General features: G+C 47.8%; 1 protein-coding gene across 1 annotated transcript in view; it reads left to right on the top strand.

Annotated features, from left to right (window-relative positions):
• Positions 1-948: 948 nt before the first annotated feature.
• LOC142851204 (paired immunoglobulin-like type 2 receptor beta) overlaps positions 949-21,849 on the top strand; it is an 82,253-nt gene continuing 61,352 nt past the window's right edge. Inside the window, exons 1-4 of the mRNA XM_075975103.1 lie at positions 949-1,036; positions 1,336-1,722; positions 2,654-2,843; positions 17,246-17,303. Coding sequence (XP_075831218.1) covers positions 949-1,036; positions 1,336-1,722; positions 2,654-2,843; positions 17,246-17,258 — 678 coding nt within the window. The 3' untranslated portion in view covers positions 17,259-17,303. The remainder of the gene's footprint in view (positions 1,037-1,335; positions 1,723-2,653; positions 2,844-17,245; positions 17,304-21,849) is intronic.

Genomic DNA, 21,849 nt, shown 5'->3' with positions numbered 1-21,849 from the left:
GTTAGAGAAAATCATCTCTAGAGCTTTGTGGAAGGTGTCACCTGTTCCTGGACTTCGAGGTAGGGCTGAGTGATGCACTGTAGCGAGGCTGACTCCTCTGTGGATCACGGGATCCCTCAAGGACTTAGCGAGACTGGAGCCCATGGTGGCATGGGCTGAGCCAGGACTACCTCTGTGGGTGGGAGGGCAACAACCCTCTTGCAGAAACAGGATAAGCTTTAGAACCCATGTCTAGGGAGGGGACTATCACCTGGGAAGCCTAGGGACATTGTGAACTTGGCAGCAGGGAGTGGACAGGGCAGTGAGGGTTCATCAGGCCTTGGTTCAGCCTGAGAACATTAAGGGATTACTGAAGAACAGGAAGTATTCGAAGAGCAGAATAAGGGACCATGTTCTAGAGTTGGGGCTGAGGTAGCACCCACTCCAGCACCTCCATCATCAGCATCTTTTATCTGAGCATGGCATTCAGCTGGTCAGAGACATGGGTCAGCTTTTCTCTCCCTGAGAGAGCATGTGCAGAAGGCAGTCAATTCCTTGGGATGAGAGACTGAGACACACAGAGAACCAGCAAAATAGGAGGATGTATGAGAGAGTGGGGAGGGGAGGTAGAGACAAGGAGGGAGGGAAAGGGGACAGCATGGTGTATAAATAAAATGACTGGGCAGACAGGAGGTCAAGAGCTGAGAGCTCAGCAGGCAGAGGTCAAGTCAAAAAATAGGGGATTGGTCCAAGGGCATGGCTATTTGTGGGTAACCTCAAGGGGGATCTTCTGCAACATAGGAAAAGAAGAAGCCAGAATGATAAAGGAAGTTGCTGGCTACAAGGAGGTGAGATGAGGAGGTCTTGAGCCCACTCAGTCCTCCACATGAGATGGCCCAGGGGATTTGGGTCACTTAACAATTATTCTCTGGATTCCTGAGCACCCTGATGTCACCCCTGTTCTCCCCGATGGCACTGCTGGTCTCTCTTCCTGGAGGGATTCGAGCATTGTTTTGGGTCCTGCTTCTGCTGCCGCCAGCAGCCTGCCTGCAAGCTGGTGAGTGTGGGGACCTCACTACCGGGGACTTAACCACAGGAGGGCTGAGCAGGGCTGGGAAGAGAGGACTGTCATGTGGAAAGGTATTTGCTCGAGGAGCCAGCCAGTCCTCTCTGCCCCAAGAGAGGGCTCATCTTTCAGAGTGGGTCCAACCCAACCTTTCACTGTCTTTCCTGTCCCAGCCATAGAGACAGTCGTGCCCTCTGTTCCACACCCGCCTGTGGGTGAACACTCAGGAAGCTCTGGGCTGTCCTTCCCAACTCCTGCAGTGACTTCAGATTCTCCCCCATCCTTCCCAGGGCACTCAGCAGGATCCAACAGAAAAAGACTGTATGGGGTGAACCAACCAGCACGCCTCTCTGGTGTCCAGGGCGGCTCCATTGAGATCCCCTTCTCCTTCTACTTCCCCTGGGAGTTTGCAAAGAATCCGCAAATGAGGATTCTCTGGAGATGGAAGAACTTCATCGGGGAGCCTATCTACAACGCCACCTCCGGTTTCACACACGCCCATTTTAAGGACAGGCTCATCCTGAACTGGACACAGCCTCAGACATCTGGAGTCCTCAGAATCCTAGACCTTCAGGAAAAGGACCAGAACAAATACTTCTGTCAAGTTTATCTGAACACAGGAGAAGGCAGGAAGATTTTGAAGTCGGCTGTTGGGACGCAACTGATCATCACTCATGGTGAGCCACCCTGGCTCTGCCTATGATGCCTCTCTTGCTTCCTTGTTCTATAGGTACCACCTCAGGCTACCCAACTCATATTCCTTTCCCTTGACTCTGCCTGAGCCTCTGACAACAGGATCTTTCCCTTGGAGCCGTGACAAGTCTTTGCTGTCTCCGCTGACCTGTTCTTCCATTCTCTGCTCAGACAGAGCCCGACCCCACTTTCTAGGCCTTAGCCCTCCACCTAGATCACCCCATTTTGTTCCAAACTAACACCGCAGTGAAGTGCCTGTGGAGACTAAAAGACAACCTCAGCTGTCATCCTTATTTTATGGGACAAGATCTCTCATTGGGTTCAAGATTACCAGCTAGGTTAAGGTGTATGGCCAGTGAGCCCCAGAGACATGCCTGTCTCTACCTGCTCAGTACTGGGATTACAATTCACTAAGCTTTGTTTGGTGTTGGAACACAATATATATATATATATATATATATATATATATATATATATATATATATATATATATATCAGGCTGACTTTATCTCACAGAGATCTGCCTGCCTCTGCTTCTAGGGCTAAGATTAATGGCCATGCCCAGTTCACCCAGCTTTTTATGTGAACATTAGGGATCAATCTCGAGTTCTAAGGTCCGAGCAGCAACCACTATATGGACTGGGTCATGCCTGTTCATTATCCACATCTGTGACAAAACCAACTCTATTTCTATGACTTAATTATCTGTGACTAAATGTAAATCTGAGGACACACAGCCAGGACAGGTGGAGGGTGTGCACTAACTCCTAGAGTCTCAGCCTTCAGCATGTGTTCCCCTCTGTGAACTTCTAACAGCTGCTCCCCATCCCACCTCCCACAGAGGAGACAAGATGTGACCCTCACCCCATCCCTCCTCATCCAGGGAAGATCTGCTCACTCCTCATCTCTCCCCAGCAGACAGAACCATCATGCAGAGCCCCTCCATCGTCACCTCTGCAGTCACCACAGCTGGACTGGAGGACACAGAGGGCCAGAGGAATCCTTCACTTGTGAACCTAGGAGCCATTATTGGGGTGGTGGTGGCCACAGCTGTGCTCATAACCCCCGTCTATGTGATGCTGATCTTCCTCTGGTGGAAGCAAAGGTGAGTGGTCCAGGACAGGCTCTCACCACGCTTGGGAAGTTGGAGAAGGATTTACTTGTTCATGGAAGAGTACAGAGAACACAAGGACAGGAAGGGGACTGTACTCAGCAAGGACTGAATCTGAGTTTAACTTCCTTAGAGACTTTGCCGGGAAAGAGGATAAAATGAAGATGAACACAAAGCCTTCTCTTGCGAAATCAAGGGGCCTACACGTGCTTCAGGGCTAACTGCTCATCTGAGAGGAGCTGTGCTGCTAAGCAGGGCTCATGGAAGACCAGAGTTCAGGGACAGCATCTCACAGGAAGCGAGAACTCTGTAAAAGGACAACTGTTTGAGTTGGCGGTATGGCATAAAAAGAGAATTTAATACCGCAGTGTGCTATGGGCCTGTGAAATGAAAAGAAAATGCATAGCAAGAACCTTTACTAAACCATGTAAAAGCACTGTGCACCACAAACAAAACACTGCCGAGAGAAGTCATGTAACAACTGGGGACGGCTCACTGGGCAAAGTGCTTGCCCATGAACTTCAGGACATGGGTTCCATTCCAGAACACACACAAAAAGCTGGCCATGTTGGCAGATACTTAGGCAGGCAGAGATGGTAGGACCCCAACAAGAAGCAATTCAATGACAGATCTGTCTCAACCACTAGGGTGCAGAACTCCTGCCCAAGGTTGTCTTCTGTCATTCACATATGTGTGTGTTCATATGCAAATATGCACATGCATATACATACTGCCCCAAATAAGTTTGATAAGATTTAGGGAAATATTAATAAATGTAAGGCTACCTTTTATTTGCAAAATGGAAAAATTTATACATTGAGTCATTAAAACACACAAAACTCTAAAAATTCAATGCAATCCGTATTCAACTCTGAGTTGCATTTTTGTTGAGATAAATGATTTATCTTTCATAATTCATAAGGATTCTAAGAAAAAAGGAGACACAGTGGGTCACATCTGTAACCCCAGCACTAGGGAAATGCAGAGGGGACCAGTAGTTGAAGGCCATCTGTAGTTACATAGAAAGTTGAAGGCCAACCTGAGCTTATTGAGACCCTGTACACACACAAAATAAAATTCGAGTGTTGACTGATTTCAGAACAGATTTAAATCCATGGTAGACAGAAGACCACAGGATAGGAGCAGAGATGAGTAGATACTGGAGTGTAACTAGGGGCCCAGAAATAAATGGTTGAAGATGGGGTCCCACGGTCTTCAGAAAGACTCAACCCTCCAGTGAGGTAAGAAAGGGAACTGAGAAGTAGGTGAGAAGTGGCCTCAGACACAGCAGAAGTCTGACTGGGAATCAAACCCTGAGATTAAATCTGCAGAGTGCAGCAGCCTGCACTCACAGGGAAGCCAGGGAGACAAAAGGGAGGCCTGGTGAGTTCTAAAGTAGGCAGAGGGCCACAGAGAAATCCTGTCTCAAAAAACAAACAAAAAATTTATACTTACTTATCTATTTATTCTGTGCGGGCAGAGCACACATGTGCTACAGCCTGAGCAGCAGCCAGGTTCTAACACTGCAGTCTGACACTCCCCATGGTCACATGCATGTAAAAGCCCCATGTGTGCACCCCACAGCCCCAGGCAGCTCTTCCACAGAAAGTGTCCCTCCTCTGTGAAAGTGTCATGGCTGCAGGGCCCAGTCACTGCTGTAGGGGAAACATGGTTCTCGCTGCAGGAGACTGATTACAGCATCCTGGACAGAAATCATCCCACAGCTGGGTCCTCTACTGAGTCCAGGACTTGAAACTAGAACAGAGCTCATGATTAAGGATCCAGCAGGTGGCAGCAGTGAGGCTGAACACAAGAGGCAGCAGGGATCCTGTAGAAGCCACCAGAGCCGGTTATAAAAATGGTGGGGACTAGCAGATGACATATGTCAGCTTCATCAGGTAAGCACCTGCTTGGTTACTTAGCAATTCAGTGATTGTTTACCCACAGACCCCAGACAGTAGGGCAAGGCCCAGATGAAACCTGGAGGTGAGCACTCATGATCAGGAGGGCCTCCCCTCAAACCTCACTGAGGCTAAAGACAAGGTTCATCTGGTGGAGTGCTTACCTGCCTGGCATGCACAGGACCCTGGGTTCTATCTCCAGTAGGACACAAAGGGGCACAATGGGGCACACCTGTCACCCAGCACTTGGGAGGGCAGAGAAGAGGATCTGTAAGAGTTCAAGGTCATCTTTGGCTACTTAACAAGTTCAAGGCCCTGCCTGGACTACATGAGATCCCATCCAATAAAAGGGGCCATGGCTTTCTGACAGGTACAATAGGCCTTGTTCCCTCTCCTGACTGTGGTCAATTCATCCCAGTGCTTCTGTGTTCAGCATCTCCCAGGGCAGGATGGATGGATAAAGGCATGTGTCCATGTGAGCTGGGAGTGAGGCCGTGAGGGGTTGTGCCTGGTCAGGTCAAGGGATCCGAGGCCCATGGGGACTGTGAAGAAGGCTACAAAAGCAGGTATGAGAGAGGGTGGCCTGCACAGCAACCTGCGTGAAAGCACAGTCAAACAGTGAAGAAGGCAATCAGTGCCAGAAACCGCTGCATGTGTCACTCAGGAAGAATGGTGCCACTTCCTCTGGTACAATCATGTCTTCTTACCCTTCAGGGACCTGATGGAGCCTTGTCATGGGGAAGGAAGGATTGATCCTCGTGCAGAACCAGCCCTGAGGCCAACACAGCCATGTTTCTACCTCAGCCACAGTCTAAGTATGTCCACTCTCGAGATGTCCCAGGCAGTCATTGCTGCTCTGAACCTTCTTTGCCCAATTAGTACACAGAATGTTCTGGAATGACAGGAACCGGAGGAAGTCATCTCTAGAACCTCATGGAATGTGTCACATGCAAAACAAGAGCCAAGTGTGGCCTGGGTTCAGAGAAGACTTAAATACATTGAGAGTCGAAGACTACAAGATAGGGCGCAGAAATAAAGTGCGAAGACATAGTGGTTTTCAGAAGGGCTCAGCCCTGCAATGGATAAGAAGAGCAGCTGAGAGGTGGAGAGCAGCAGTCTGGGAGGCAGCAGATCTGACTGAGATTCTGATCCTGAGACTGAATCTGCAGGGAGCAGCAGCTGCACTCACAGGGAAGCCAGGGAACCAGGTTCCAGGGAGACAAAAGGGAGGCCTGGTGAGTGCAGAGCAGGGAGAGCAGGGAGGGGACATGAGTTCAAGGCAGGGGAAGGAAGCAAAGGGAGAAGGACATGGACAAGGGGCAGTGGACAGGAGAGCTGTCCTCTGATTGGCTGTGTTGTGCAGAAGGACAGCTGAGGATTGGCCTCAGGTCCTGGTGATGCTCATACCTGTCCCTGAATGTCTGCTTCAAAACTGTTTGCTGTCCCGGGCCCCTAATGTTGTCTGGACACAGAGAAAGCTGAGCGGCAGACAGAGGATCATCATGGCTGCCACACTGACACTGGTTCTTCTCCTACAGGCCAGCAGACTAAAGCCCAAACCCAGCCAGGTGAGCAGCTGACATCCCAAGGAGCAGGTGAGGGGCTGATTAGGGGCGTTTGTTATGAGAGGCACACAAGGGAGCTGGAGAGATGATTCAATCAGAAAAGCCTTTTCTAAAATTACATATTAATGAACAAAAATAGTGTGGGCCAGCAAGATAACTATGTGAGAAAAGGTGCTGCTGCCTAGCCCGATAACCTGGCTTTGATTTCTACCCACCCAAATGTACAGGGAGACTAACTCTGGAAACTCCACCTCTTCCTCTCAGGGTCAACCATAGGCACCTGCTGAGACACTGTCTGTTATCTGCTGCTACCAGACTTCCAAGCCCCAGCATCTCACCAAGGTGACCAGTTTCCATCAAAGTAAAAATTGCTGGCCACACAGCCTGCAATCTCACTCTCCTTCCTGACTCCTGCCTTAGAATCAGAGAGCATGGCTACAGTCCTGATCTCTGATACATCTTGTCGCTAAACAGGTAAAAAAGAAGAAAACCCCCACTTCTGTCATGCAGGCTCTGATTTTCTCTCCTTAGAACTCAGGTCATCCTTTCTGTCTCTGTTCCTGAGAGCTTTACTGTGCTGTTTCCTGTCTCTCTATGGAAGTATTAATAGTTTCAATAAATCTCTATTGACCCCGTGTGAGACATCTAAGAGACTAGCAGAATGTGTTCAGGAGCAGCATCACTGAGAGAAGCAGGGACCAATGTCCACACTGAGAACATCTGCATGAGGATTCCAGTTCCTCTCTCCCTTTCTCCCTGAACACTGACCTCTCAGATACAGCCCCTGACCCCTCCATGACACTCCTCAGTTGAAAGACCATGGTTTCCTTGGGTCCCCTGCTGGGCTTCCTTTCCTCACAGGCCCATCTATAAGCACCCACTTTCCTTATTTCCTGCTATGTTGATATACTGATCTCTGGGGTCTCCCTTAGGACAAGACTTCCTTCTCAGGTTCAGTTTGTCTTAACATTTGATAGTCAGTGGGTCAGAGTCTACCAAAGAGCATGCTGGGACATACGGACAGCAGACTGACCAATAACAATCAAAACCAGGCTGCTTTTATAGCCAGAAGAGAAGCATGAACATGCTTGATTGAGATCCACCAATCAGAAGCCTTGAGTGCATATCAGTCATGGAACTAGCTGAGTCATTGGGAAAATTGTCCCCAACCCCATGATGCTTGCTGAAGAAGAAGGGATATGGAGATCCACTACCAGTAAAATTGGAGGCTATCATTAGAACGCTTTGAGTTTGAAGCCAGCCTGCTGTACAGGAGACCCTGTCTTGAAGTCAACAAACCAAAACTAAGCAAAACTGCGAATAGTACAGAAAGGGCATGGAGGTAGGTCATCTATTAGTTCACTTTGGTTGGAGACAGGGAACTTGAAGATGTCACTAGTTTTCTCTCTAGAATCACTTAGACAAAATTTTCAACTATAGTAGGTTTGCTTTTCTCTGTTTGTATCTTTGTTTTTGAAATGGTGGGGTGTCTCTGTTATGTTGCTCTGACTGTTCTGTAATTTTCTATGTAGACCAGTCTGGTCTCTGACTCACAGAAATCCACCTGCCTCGGCCTCCAGAGTGCTGGGATACAGTCATGTGCCACTATGTACACACTGTCTGTTAATAGTTTGCTTCTTTTTCTTTGTCTGTTTGTCATTTTTAAAGCAAAATATATGATGTTGCAGAGGGGACTAGGAGATTCTTAGTTTCTGTGACCTCAAACTTGATGATTCATGAGGTTCTGTCTCTAATCTTGGGCAACAGCAAAACCTGGAGACTTAATCCAGAGGAATAGGTCGCGCAACCTCACTCACTGGGCCTTTGGGACATACTACAGAGTCTCTTCTTGTTGCTTCCCTCTACTGTGGGGCAGCAGGTGCTCCTGCTGAGGTTTGGGGCACATGAGGGAGATGAAGATGATGATGTCATCCTAGGAGAGAAAGAAGAGGTCAGATGGGGGCGGGGCATCTGTGCTACTGTAATGTTCTCTTGCAGCCTGAGTGTCCTGTCTACACCACCAGCTGCCATCCTTCCACCATCCCCTCTAGCATCTCCCTAACTGTTTTCAGGACCCAGTCTGGGTGCATTATTCTGGGGTTCAACTGGATTCTGTATGCTGTCACTCAAAGAGGAATTCAAGGAGTGCTAGGAGTGTGACAGAGAAAGGGGAGACAAATGGGGCGGCCATGTTTACTCAGGAGGAGGACTGGTTAAACACGTGCTGGCACATCCCATGAGAAATTGCCTTGGATGACTGTGTGCGTCTGTGTGCAGGTGCAGGTGTGTGCATATAACTGTAGCTAGGCTGGAGGACAACCTCAGGGCATCATATACCTTGGATATTTTGTTTTTTGTAGGTTTTGTTGTTTGATTTGGTTTTTGTTTGTTTGCTTATTTTTGTTTTTTTTTGAGACATGGTCTCACTATATAGTTTTTGTTTGCCTGGGACCGGCTGTATATACCAGGGAGCCTCAAATGCACAGAGATCTACTTGTCTCTCCCTCTGCCTCCCAAATGCTAGACTTAAAGGTCTCTATGTCTAACCCATCTTGGGTTTTAATAGTTTAAATAACATTGCTTATTTATTCTATTTGAGAAGAACACACATGTGCTACAGCCTCAGCAGCAGCCGTGTTCTGAAACTGTAACCTGACAGGTCCATGGTCACATGTATGTAAAAGCCCCATGTGTGCACACCACAGCCCCAGGTTGCTCTTCCACAGAAAGTGCCCCTGCCCTGTGAAAGTATTATGGCTGCAGGGACTAGTCACTGTTCTTGGAACAAACATGGTTGTCACTGCAGGAGATTGATTATAGCATCCTGGACAGAAATCATCCCAAAGCAGGGTCCCTATGGGGATCCAACAGAGTCCAGGACTTGAAACAACAGAGCCCATGACTTGGGACTCAGAGGCCAGCAGGTGGCAGCAGTGAGGCTGAGCACAAGTGGTGGCTGGGATCCTGAAGAACCAACCAGAGCCTTTTCTGCAAAAGAGCTGTTGACCAGAAGCTGACATATGGCAGCCTCATGAGGCCCAGCCTCTCCCTGGTGACAGACTCTAGACTATAGGGCAGGGCTAGATGAACCCTGGAGGTGAGTACACATGACCAGGATGGCCCCTCTCAGCCCTCACTGAGACTGAAGAGAGGGTTCATTGGTAGAGTGTAGCGGCGTAAACGAATGCAGACAGTTTGTAAAAATATATATATAGTTTTAATGTAGAAATAGACTTACAGAACCACCGTTCCCGCGGAGACCAGGAGAGTAGAAGAGACAGCTCGGAGCACGCTCGCCAAATTTATAGGCAGACATTAGCCCGAGTCGAACACGCCCCCTAAGGGGCGGGACTTATCCCTACAGTAGAGTGCTTACCTGCTTGGCATGCACAGAACCCTGGGTTCTATCTCCAGCAGGAGACAAAGGGGTACGATGGGTCACACCTGTCACCCAGAAGTTGGGGGGGGGCAGAGAGGAGGATCTGTAGGAGTTCAATGTCATCCTTGGCTACATAAGAAGTTCAAGGTCCAGCCTGAACTACATGAGACTGCATCCAGTAAAAGAGTGTGGGGGGTCTTTTTGACAGGTTTAATAGGCCCCATCCCCTCTCCTGACTTTAATTTGGGGCCAACTCTTCTCAAAAGTTCTGTGCTTGTTGTATCCAAGGACTGGATGGATGGACACAGAAGTGCGTCCATGTGCAAGCTGGCAGTGAGGACATGAGAATGAGGTCCATGACCATGAGAGCTCAGGTCAAGGGATCAGAGGACCATGGGGACTGTGAGGAAGGCAGAGAAAGCAGACATGACAGCAGGAGGCTGCATAGTCACCTGAGGGGAGCATGGAGAAGGCAGTCAGTGCCAGGAGATCTAAGGGAATGCACATGTCACTCAGAGAGAATGATGCCACTCCCTCTGGTACAATCATGTCTTCCTTCCCTTCAAAGAAATGATGACACCTTGTCATGGGAAGGGTGGGATGACCTCCACAGAACCATTCCTGTGGCCACCACAGCCTCTGCCCCATCTCTTATTCCTCTATTCCTATCACAGGTCAGCTCTGTCCACTCTCAGAGATGTCCCAGGCATTATGTCATCACACAATGCTGTACTGAGCCCTCTTTGCCCACTTCATCCAAAGAATCTTCTAGAACAGTCACAGCTAGACAAAGTCTCTCAAGTGCTTTGTGGGAACAGCCTCCCTAAAGCCCAGCAGCAGATCCGTGGCCTTGAGGGGACTTCAGAGGCTGCACCAAACAGGCAGCCGGAAGTCAGTGTGGACTGGAGGAATACAAGAACTCAATGGGACTGAAGTCCAGTAACTTGCTGTGTGCCAGTCATGTGACATGTGGCAGGGCTTCTCTGATTCTTGATTTCCTCTTGAGTGTGTGTTAAGGTTGGTGGGAGGCAGAAAGGCTTCTTCAGAAGCCCGAGTCACTTAGGAGTCAATGTCAAGCATAGCCAAAACAATTCTGTACAATAAAAGAACTTCTGGAGGCATCACAATCCTTGACTTCAAACTCTACTACAGAGCTACAGTACAGAAAACAGCCTGGTATGGGCATAAGAACAGACAGGAGGACTAATAGAACTGAATAGAAGACCCGGATATCAATCCACACATCTTCACATACCTGATTTTTGACAAAGAAGCAAAAAATATCAAATGGAAAAAAGAAAGCATATTTAACAAGTGGTGCTGGTATAACTGGATATCAACATGTAAAAGAATGAAAATTGACCCATATCTATCACCAAGCACAAAACTCAAGTCCAAATAGATCATATACCTCAACATAAAGACAGCCACACTGAACCTTATAGAAGAGAAAGTGGGAAATATGTAGAAGGAGCTGCACAGGCAGGCCTGCTTTTCATCCAGACACAGCTAGCTTAGCCCCGGAAATAATAACACAGAAACTGTATTCTTTTTTAACACTGCCTGGCCCATTAGTTTCAGCCTCTTATTTGCTAATTCTCACATCTTGATTAACCCATTTCTAATAACCTGTGTAGCACCATGAGCTGGTGGCTTACCGGGGAAAGATTCAGCATGTCTGACCTGGTGGCTGGCTCCATAGCATCTGCCTCACTGCCCTTCTTCCCAGCATTCTGTTCTGTCTACTCTACCTACCTATTTTCTGTCCTATCAAAGGGCCAAGGCAGTTTCTTTATTAACCAATGAAAGTAACACATAAACAGATGACCCTCCTCCATCAGAAGTACACTTGAATGCATTAGCACAGGAGATCACTACCTAAATATAACCCCAGCATCACAGACACTGAGAGAAACAATTATGAAATGGGATGGGACCTCCTGAAACTTAAAAGCTTCAGTGAAGCAAAGGACACAGTCAATAAGACAAAACGACAGCCTACAGAATGGGAAAAGATCTTCACCAACCACATCAGACAGGTCTGATCTCCAAAATATACAAAAAACTCAAGAAATTGGTCACCAAAAGAACACATAATCCAATAAAAAATGGAGTACAGACCTAAACTGAGAACTCTCAACAGAGGAATCCAAAATGGCTGAAAGACAGAGAAATGCAAATCTAAACAACTCTGAGATTCTATTTTACACCTATAGAATGGCCAAGATCAAAAACACTGATGACAACTTATGCTGGAGAGGTTGTGGGGAAAAGGGAACACTTCTGCATTGCTAATGGGAAAACAAGCTGGTAGAACCCATGTGGATGTCAGTGTGGCTATTTCTCAGAAAATTAGGAAAGAACCTTCCGCAAGACCCAGTAATACCACTTTTGGGTATATATCCAAAGCATGCTCAATCATGCCACAAGGACATGTGCTCAGCTATGTTCATAGCAGCTTTGTTTGTCATAGCCAGAACCTAGACAACCTAAATGCCCCTCTACTGAAGAAAGGATAAGGCAAATGTGGTATATTTAAACAATGGAGTACTACACAGCAGAAAAAAATAACATTTTGAATTTTGCAGGAAAATGGATGGAGCTAGAAAACATTATTTTGAGTGAGATAACACAGACACAGAAAGATAATTATCACACGTACTCACTCGTAGGTGGTTTTTAAACATAAAGCAAAGAAAACCAACCTACAAACCGCAATCCCAGAGAATTTAGACAACAAAGAGGACACTAAGAGAGACTTACATAGATCTAATCTACATGGGAAGTGGAAAAAGACAAGATCTTCTGAGTAAATTTGGAGCATGAGGACCTTGGGGTGGTATATATGAGAGAGGAAAGGCAGGGAGGGGAGCAGAGAAAAATGTAGAGGATAATAAAAATCAATTTAAAAAACGGAGTCACTGTTGAGAAGAAGGAGAAGATCACACAGGAAGCCAGGGAGGTCACATACTCAGCAGCAGTGTGTAGCTCGGGCCAGAGTGTCCACTGGGTTTTGGGTTTGCTGGGGCGCTGTGAAGAGTTCCTGAAAGGCAACAACAGGGCAAAGAACAGACACCGGGTGGTGGTGAACTCTACTAGGTCTGGGATCTGAATGTGCGTCCTCATCACTTCCTTCCTCATTGTGTCTGAAGTGAGCAGAACCTGACCACTTCTCTACCTGAGGTTACTAGAGAGACACAAACAACCAGAAGCTGAGTGTTGGGGGGGGGGTCAATGAAAAATAGATTGGGGGAGGGGAGGGAGTGGAAGAATTTATGGAGATGAGGAAACAAAGCAGGTACAGACCACATAGGAAATGGGTAAGACTGGATAGGACAGGAGGCCTAGGTGTAAGGGAAGAGAGCTGGCCTGGTGAGGTCAATTCCATATCTTCCTGCCAAAATCAGGGCTGGCTCAAGGGTATGGCCATTTTCTCACAAGGGTGGATCTTCTGCAACATGGGAAAGAAGAAGCCAGAATGATAAAGGAAGTTGCTGGCCACAAGGAGGTGGAGATGGGGAGGTCCTGCCCCCACTCAGTCCTCCATATGAGCAGTCCTGTAGGATGTAGATCACTTTACCCTGATTCTCTCCTGACTCTTGAGCGCCCCAGGCTTCCTCCACAGGGCCTCCTCTCCTGCCTGATGGCTCTGCTGGTCTCATTTCATGGAGGGAATCGGGTCATAGCGTGGGTCCTGCTTCTGCTGCTGTCAGCAGTGTGCGTGCAAGGTGGTGAGTGGTGGTGAGTGGTGGGGACCTTGCTAGGAACCATTGCCTTAACCATAGAAGAGACCAGTGTGGCTGGGAAGAGTGGGCTGTCATGTGGACAGGCGACTGCTGGAGGAGCCAGCCTGACCCCTGTACCCCAAGAGAGAGCTCATCCCTCAGAGTGGGTTCAGTCCAACCCTTTGTTGTCTGTCCTGTCCCATATGGGGCAGTGGGACATAGAGACAGTCGTGCTCCATGTCCTACACCTGCCTGGGGGTGAAGACTCAGGAAACTCTCGTTTGTCCTTTCTATCCCCTCTCATGGCTTCAGATATTCCCCCATCCTTCCCAGGGAACTCAGCAGGATCCAACAGAGTAAATGGCTATAGGGTGGAGCAACCAGAACTCCTCTCTGGTATCCAGGGCGGCTCCGTCGAGATCCCCTTCTCCTTCTACTTCCCTGGGGAATTGGAACAAATTCCACAGATGACGATTCTCTGGAGATGGAAGAACTTCCATGGGGTATTGATCTACAACTCCTCCTCGGGTTTCATACATGAGCATTTCAAGGACCGGCTCATCCTGAACTGGATACAGCCTCAGACATCCGGAGTCCTCAGAATCCTGGACTTGCAGGAGAAGGACCAGACAGTGTACATCTGCCAAGTTCGTCTGAACACAAGTAAAGGCATACAGATATTGCATTCGAATGAAGGGACCCACCTTACCATCACCCAAGGTGAGCCATCCTGGCTATGGCTTCAATGCCTCTCTAGCTTCCTTGTCTCTTAGATGTCGCCTCAGGCTCCACAACTCTGAGTCTCTTTCATATTCCTTTCCTTGGATTTGCCTATGCCTCTGCCAAAAGAATCTTTTCCTGTAATTGTGACAAGCCTTTGCTGTTTCCGTCTCCTCTGAGCTTGTCTGTAATTCTCTGCTCGGAGAGAACCCACAATTTCTTGGCTTCAGCTTGTGTCCTACCCTCTAGTTCACCTCCTTTCTGACCCAAACTAAGACTGTGGTCCTGTCCATGTCCCCCTTCCCCATGACCTTGAAGTGGACTGATTTCTCCAAGATGTAGCTGACTCACTTGATCCTGTGTCAGGGCTCCAGTTAGTCCCCATATGGAGCATCTCCACACAGCCCCAACCTAAGTCCAAAACAAGCAGTTGGTGCCCATTGCATATTTTTGGTGTCTTAAGGTTCAACTGTAAGCTTCCACCTGTCACCATAGTTCCCTATTTCTTCTCCTAGCTCCCCAGAACATACCCCTCACCTATCCCTATCCATTCCCTTGTCTCTTCTCCATTTGCCAACTGCCCTTCCACTTCCATGCCCTCCTGTCCTCACTGCTTCCACACAAGCCTCAAGGGTCTTGGGAACTAATGTCCCCATTTTCATGATGTGGCTGCTCTGTCTCCTGATCCTTGCCTCTCCTCTGAAGCAGAAGTAACTGCAGACGCATGCACTGGAAACACGGATTGGAACTCTATGCTGCTGTTACCCCTGCACCCTTTAAATGGGCCTGCAGGAGCTGGGGACTCTGTGTGCTTCCTTGTTGACCACAACCTTGCTCTGTGACTCTTTTTTTTTTAAATACATTTTGGTGTTTTGCTTTTTATAAGACAGGGTATCTCCATGTAGCTCTGGTTGTTCTGACTCACAGAACTCTGCCTATCTCTGACTCCCAAGTGCTGAGATAAAGGCCTGAGCCACCACATCCAGCAGTGGCTGTTGACTGGATTAAAGCCAGCCTGTGAGAGGACGCCCACAGCACAGTTCTTGTGCAGTCTCTATGGCTGCCATGATGTCCTGATGTAATGTCTAACCACAGCTGCCAGGGCTCAGAGAAGGGAGAGAAAGGAGCTGTTTCCTGGGTTTAGGGCAGTGATTCTCAACCTTCTTAATGGAGACTCCCTTTAATACAGTTCCTCATGTTGTGATGACCCCCACTTCTAACATCTGCTCCCCATCCCACACACCACAGAGGAGACAAGATGTGACACTCACCCCATCCCTCCTCATCCAGGGAGGATCTGCTCACTCCTCATCTCTCCCCAGCTGTCAGAACCATCACGAAGAGCCCCTCCATCATCACCTCTGCAGACACCATGGCTGGACTGGAGGACACAGAGGGCCAGAGGAATCCTTCTCTTGTGAACATAGTAGCCACGGTCGGGGTGATTGTGGCCACGGCTGTGCTCATAATCCCAGTCTGTGTCCTGATGATCTTCCTCTGGTGCAACGAAAGGTGAGTAGACCAGACCCTCAACCTAAATTCTTCCCTGAGTTCTCAGCTGTGGGGAAGGAGAAGAAGGAGCTTGTGCAGAACAGAGTGCAGAGAACACAGGGACAGAAAGGAGGCTGAACTCAACCAGGACTGAATCTGCTCTGACTTCCTTAGAGTCCAGCTGAAGATTAGAGTATCAAGTGCAGATGAACACAGCCTACTCCTAAAGAAATTAAGGGGCTCGAGGGAGTCCCAGGGGCTAACTGCTCATTAGGAAACTGTTGTAACTTCTAAACAAGGTCTGAGGTAGAGCAGCCTTCAGGGACAGCATCACACAGGAGATGAGACCGTGAAGACAGAGAACTGCTTGAGTTGGGGATATGGTATCAACACAGAAATTAAACAACAGTGTGCAATAGACCACAGGTGAAAAGAACATGTCTGGGAAAACCTACACTAAGAGAGGTGAAAGATTTGTACCCTAAAAACTTCACACTGCTGAGAGAAATTGCAGAGCAGCTGGGAAGATGGTATAGTGGTAAATTGGTTGCCACAGAACCACAAGGACATGAATTCCATCCCCAGGATCCACTTAAAAGGCTGGTCATGTTGGTAGACACTAGGCCAGGCAGAGACAGTAGGATCCCTGAAGCTCACTGAGCTGCCAACCTTGCCCAATCAGGGAGAAGCCAATGATAGACTTGTCACATAAAAGTAGGTGGCAGCTCCTGCAGGATCCTACCCAAGGGTGTCCTCTGTCATCCAAACACGTGTGTATACATGCAAAAAATACACACACACATACACACACACACACACACACACACACACACACACACTGCCCAAAAATACTTTAAAAAGTATAGGAAAATGTAGGGGACACCTGAACCCCAGCATTGGGAAGTACAGAGAGCTGAATCAAGAGAACAAGGTCGTCTGGAGTTACATAGAAAGTTGAAGGACAGCCTGGGCTCATTGAGACCTTGTACACACACAAAACAAGAGACAAGTGTGGACTGGGTTCAGAGCAGACTTAAATCCGTGCTGAGTAGAAGACCACAGGGCAGGAGCAGAGATGAGCAGATAGTGGAGTGTAATGGAAGTTGCAGTAATAAAGTGTGAAGACGTAGTTAGTGGTTTTCAGAAGGGCTCAGCCGAGCAATACAGAAGAGCTGCTGAGAGGTGGAGAGCAGCAGTCTGTGGGGCAGCAGATCTGACTGGGATTTGAACCCTGAGACTGAATCTGCAGGGAGCAGCAGCTGCAATCACAGGGAAGCCAGGGATCCAGGTTCCAGGGAGACAAAAGGGAGGCCTGGTGAGTGCAGAGCAGGGAGAGCAGGGAGGGGACATGAGTTCAAGGCAGGGGAAGGAAGCAAAGGGAGAAGGACATGGACACGGGGCAGTGGACAGGAGAGCTGTCCTCTGATTGGCTGTGCTGTGCAGAAGGACAGCTGAGGACTGGCCGCAGGTCCTGGGTACTCCCAGACCTGTCCCTGAATGCCTGCTTCAGAGCTTTTTGCTGTTCGGGGCCCCTAATGTTGAACACAGAGAACAGCTGAGAGGCAGACAGAGGATCAGCATGGCTGCCACACTGACACTGGTTCTTCTCCTACAGGCCAGCAGACTAAAGCTGAAACCCCAGCCAGGTGAGCGGCTGTCATCCCAAGGAGCAGGTGAGGGGCTGCCTGGGGAAGATTGTTTTGAGAGGCATGCACGGGTCCTAGTGAGATGATTGTCAGAAAAGCCTTGCCCTTGGCAAGAAGACCTGAGCTTGATCCTGTGAACTCACAATATAAGCCAGGGAGGTGGCAGGAATTTGTAATCCTAGCCCTGGACAAGCAAGGGCCTAGTAGAGCCCTGGGACTGGCTGTCCAGCTACTCTAGCCTTACTGCTGAGCTCCAAGCCAGTCAGAGGCTCTGTCAGAAAAAAAAACAACGTGGATTTCCCAGAATTAAATCATGGTCATAACATTTTCTAAATTTATTTTAAATGAAGCATTTTAAAATTACATATTAGTGAACCAAAAATAGTGTGGGCCAGCAATTTAACTGTGACAAAAGGCGTTGCTGCCTAGCACAATAACCTGGGTTTGGTTTCTACCACCCAAATGTACAGGGAGACTAACTCTGGAAACTTCTCCTGTTCCTCTCAGGATCACCCATAGGTACCTGCTGAGACATTGTCTGTTATCTGCTGCTACCAGACCTCCAGGGGCCAGCATCTGTCAATAAGGTGGTCAGTTTCCAGCAAAGTTTGGATGCTGGCCACACATCCTTCATCTTACTCTCCTCCCTGCCTCCTGAATTAGAACCAGAGAGCACGGCTACGGTCTCATCTCTGATACATCTTGTCCCTGAACAGGGGGTACAAGAAGAGAACCCCCACTTCTGCCATGTAGACTCTGATTTCCTCTCCTTAGAATCCAGGTCATCTTTTCTGTCTCTGTTCCTGATAGCCTTACTGTGCTGTTTCCTGTGGCTCTATGGAATTATTAATAATTTCAATAAATCTCCCTTGACCCCCCCCACTCATGTGAGACCTCTAAGAAAGTAGCAGATTGTGTCCAGGAGCAGCCTCAATGAGAGAAGCAGGGACCATGATCCACACTGAGAACCACTGCATGAGGATCCCTGTTCCTCTCTTTCTCCCTAGACACAGCTATCTCATCCACAGTTCCTGACCCTCCAAGCTTCTCTTCAGTGCATGGCTTGCTTGGGTCCCCTGCTGGGCTTCCATTCCTCACAGGCCCATCTACATGCATCAACTTTTCTGATTTCCTGCCTAGTGGATATTCTGGTCTCTGGAGTCTCCCCTAGGACAAGACTTCCTTTTCAAGTCCAGGGTGTCTTAACATTTGATAGTCAACCAGTTAGCTTCTACCAAAGAGCATGCTGGGACAAACGGACAGCAGATTGACTAGTAAGAATCAAAACCAGGCTGCTTTTATAGCCAGAAGAGGTTCATGGGCATGTTTGCTTGAGATCCACCAATCAGAAGCCTTGAATGCATATCAATCATTGAACTTAGCTGAGTTATTGGGAAAATTGTCCCCAACCCCATGATGCTTGCTGAAGATGGAGGGATATGGAGAAGCCACCAAGGCTTCTCATGGCAAAAATGAAGTCTACTGAAACAACTGTGGGATGCTTGCTGTGGTGTACCTTGATCCAAGGCTCCTGAGGCTGAACTCAGCAGCGGCCATGGTCCCAGTAACCTTGGCAGCTGGGGTGGTGTCCCCTCCGGGCATCCTTGAGTTAATCCCAAAGGTGCAGTAGGTAGACTGCCAACCCAATGTATCATGATCAAATTAATTAAAGCAAGCAATTGATTAAAGCAAGCTTTTATTTGTGTACAAGAGCTGCCTAACCTAAGGCAGGGTTCAAGAGGTCATCACTTTGAATGTAAGGAAGACAAGTCCTCTATAGCTCAGGCAGGGGTTTCCAAATGAAGGATTTTGGTGGGTGAAACAGTTCGTGTTACAGGAGCAAAACATAAGCATAACAAGATAGTCCTCCTGAAACAATGACGTGGTTGGAAGGTGGGCATCACAAGTCATTGTGGGTGGTCACATAAGCTTCTGAAACAAAGGTAGAGTCACAAAATGGTTATAAACAATTTTCAAAAAAATTAAAGACGTGACTGTCATTCCTGAACTGGCAGTATGGAACCATGCGTAGTTAAGGGTAGAGGTGGGGCAAAACCAAATCTTTGAGCTACAGAGGTTTAATCATAAGCAGAAATGAACCTAATTTGTTTTTACTCTAAGATGACTTTTAAGTCTAAGATGGAGACAGGCTGGTTCTTCACCTTGAGGTGTTCACACAAGCAGGCTGCAGTTATGGTGGTCTGGCCAGTCATCTAAAGGAGGGTTCATTCATCAACTCTACTCTCCCAAGTCGCTGGGCAGAGGGAAGAGACCTCAAAGCTGTTACTTAAATGTTCATGTGACTTGCCAGGTCAGTGTTCATTGTTCAAAAGGAGAGGTTTCAAGAGGTAAAGAACACAGAACCAACAATCTCGACAATTTTTAGGCACTTTAACCCAGACCAAACTCCCCTTGGGCAAAGGGAACATTGTGGTCCAACTGTGAAGAAGGAATTGGGTTCTAATCTTTGGGATTTGTGTTCCCTGGCCTGAGCCAGTCAGTAACAAGATGTACTAAAGGGAACTGGGCATGGCGACATATGCCTTTAATCCCAATGATTGACAGGTAGTGATAGAAAGATCATGAATTGGAGGCTATCATTAGTACCTATTGAATTTGAAGCCAGCCTGCCATACAGAAGATCCTGTCTTGAAGCCAATATACTAAAGCTAAGCAAAACTTCAAATATTATAGAGAGGTCATGGAGGCAGGTCATCTATTAGTTCACTTTGGTTGGTGACAAAGAACTTGAAGATGTCACTAGTTTTTTTTCTAGAATCACTTAGACAAAAATTTCAACTATAGTAGGTTTGCTTTTGCTTGTTTGTTTGTATTTTGTTTTGGAGATAGCAGGATGTAACTCTGAATGTTCTGTAATTTTCTATGTAGATCATTCCTGGTCTCTAACTCACAGAAATCCACCTGCCTCGGCCTCGAGAGTGCTGGGATAAAGTCATGTGCCACTATGTACACACTGTCTGTTAATAGTTTGTTTGCTGCTCTTTCTTTGTCTTTTTGACTTTTTAAAGCAAAATATATGGTGTTGCAAAAGGTACTAGGAGATTCTTAGTTTCTGTGACCGCAAACTTGATGATTCATGAGTTTCTGTCTCTAATCTTGGGCAACAGGAAAACCTGGAGACTTAATCCAGAGGAATAAGTTGCGCAACCTCACTCACTTGGCCTTTAGGACACACTACAGAGTCTCTTCTTGTTGCTTCCCTCTACTGTGGGGCAGCAGGTGCTCCTGCTGAGGTTTGGGGCACATGAGGGAGATGAAGATGATGATGTCATCCTAGGAGAGAAAGAAGAGGTCAGATGGGGGTGGGGCATCTGTGCTACTGTAATGTCCTAGCTGCAGCCTGAGTGTCCTGTCTACATCACCAGCCGCCATCCTTCCACCATCCCCTCTAGCATCTCCCTTACTGTCTTCAGGACCCATTCTGGATGGGTTAATTTGGGGTCCACCTGGATTTTGTATGCTGTCATTCAAGGAAGAATATAGGGAATGCTAGGAGTGTGACAGGGAAAGGGTAAACAAATGAACAGTTGTCATCAATGAGTTGTCTGCTGCATCAGGTCCCACAGGTCCTTCAGTTTTGGTTATTTGAGGGAAGTTTCTGGAATTGGATGGTTCAGACAGAAATAGGAAGAATTAAGCCTGTTCTCAGCCACCACTGTCACGGGAAAATACAGCTGGTTATAAAATCAGAGTCTTTATGCTAGGGACATTATCAGAAACTGGAGTCTGAAGACTTATAGAGCCTGTCCTTGGGAGGCCATGTTTACTCAGGAGGAGGACTGGTTAAACACATGATGGCACATCAGCTGTGAAAGTGCCTTTGATGACGGTGTGTGTCTGTGTGCAGGGGCATGTGTGTGCATACAACTGTGAGCTCCTGTATGCGTAGGCCAGAGCAAGACCTCAGATATCATGCATGTTCGGCTCTTCTGTATTTTGTAGTTTTTTGTTGTTTGTTTTTGTTTTTGTTTGTATGCTTGCTTTTGCTTTCTGAGACAAAGTCTCATCGTATAGCCTTTGCCGGCCTGGCTATATAGACCAGGCTATATAGACTAGATATATAGACCATGGAGCCTCCAACACACAGAGATCCACTTGCCTCTCCCTCTGCCGCCTAAATTTTAGAATTAAAGACATGCATCATTATGCCTAGCCCACCTTGTGTTAAATATTTAAATTACACTTACTTATTTGTTGTGTGGAGGCTGTGTATACCCATGCTACAGCATGAGCAGCAGTCAGGTCCTATGGTCACATCCACACAAAGCCCCAGTGTGTGCACACTGCGGCCACAGGCTGCTCTTCCACAGAAAGTGCCCATGCCCTGTGAAAGCATCACGGCTTCAGGGTCCAGTCACTGTTATTGGCGAACACTTGGCTGTCACTGCAGGAAACTCATTATAGCATCCTGAACAGAAGTCATCCCACAGCAGGGCCCCTATGGGGATCTAGCTGAGTCCAGGACTTGAAACAGAGCCCATGACATGGGACTCAGAGGCCAGCAGGTGGCAGCAGTGAGGCTGAACACACATGGTAGTGACTGGGATCCTGA

Source organism: Microtus pennsylvanicus, chromosome 1, assembly GCF_037038515.1.
Source record: "Microtus pennsylvanicus isolate mMicPen1 chromosome 1, mMicPen1.hap1, whole genome shotgun sequence".
Taxonomy (NCBI): Eukaryota; Metazoa; Chordata; class Mammalia; order Rodentia; family Cricetidae; genus Microtus; species Microtus pennsylvanicus.
This window is presented reverse-complemented; position numbering and strand designations above follow the sequence as displayed.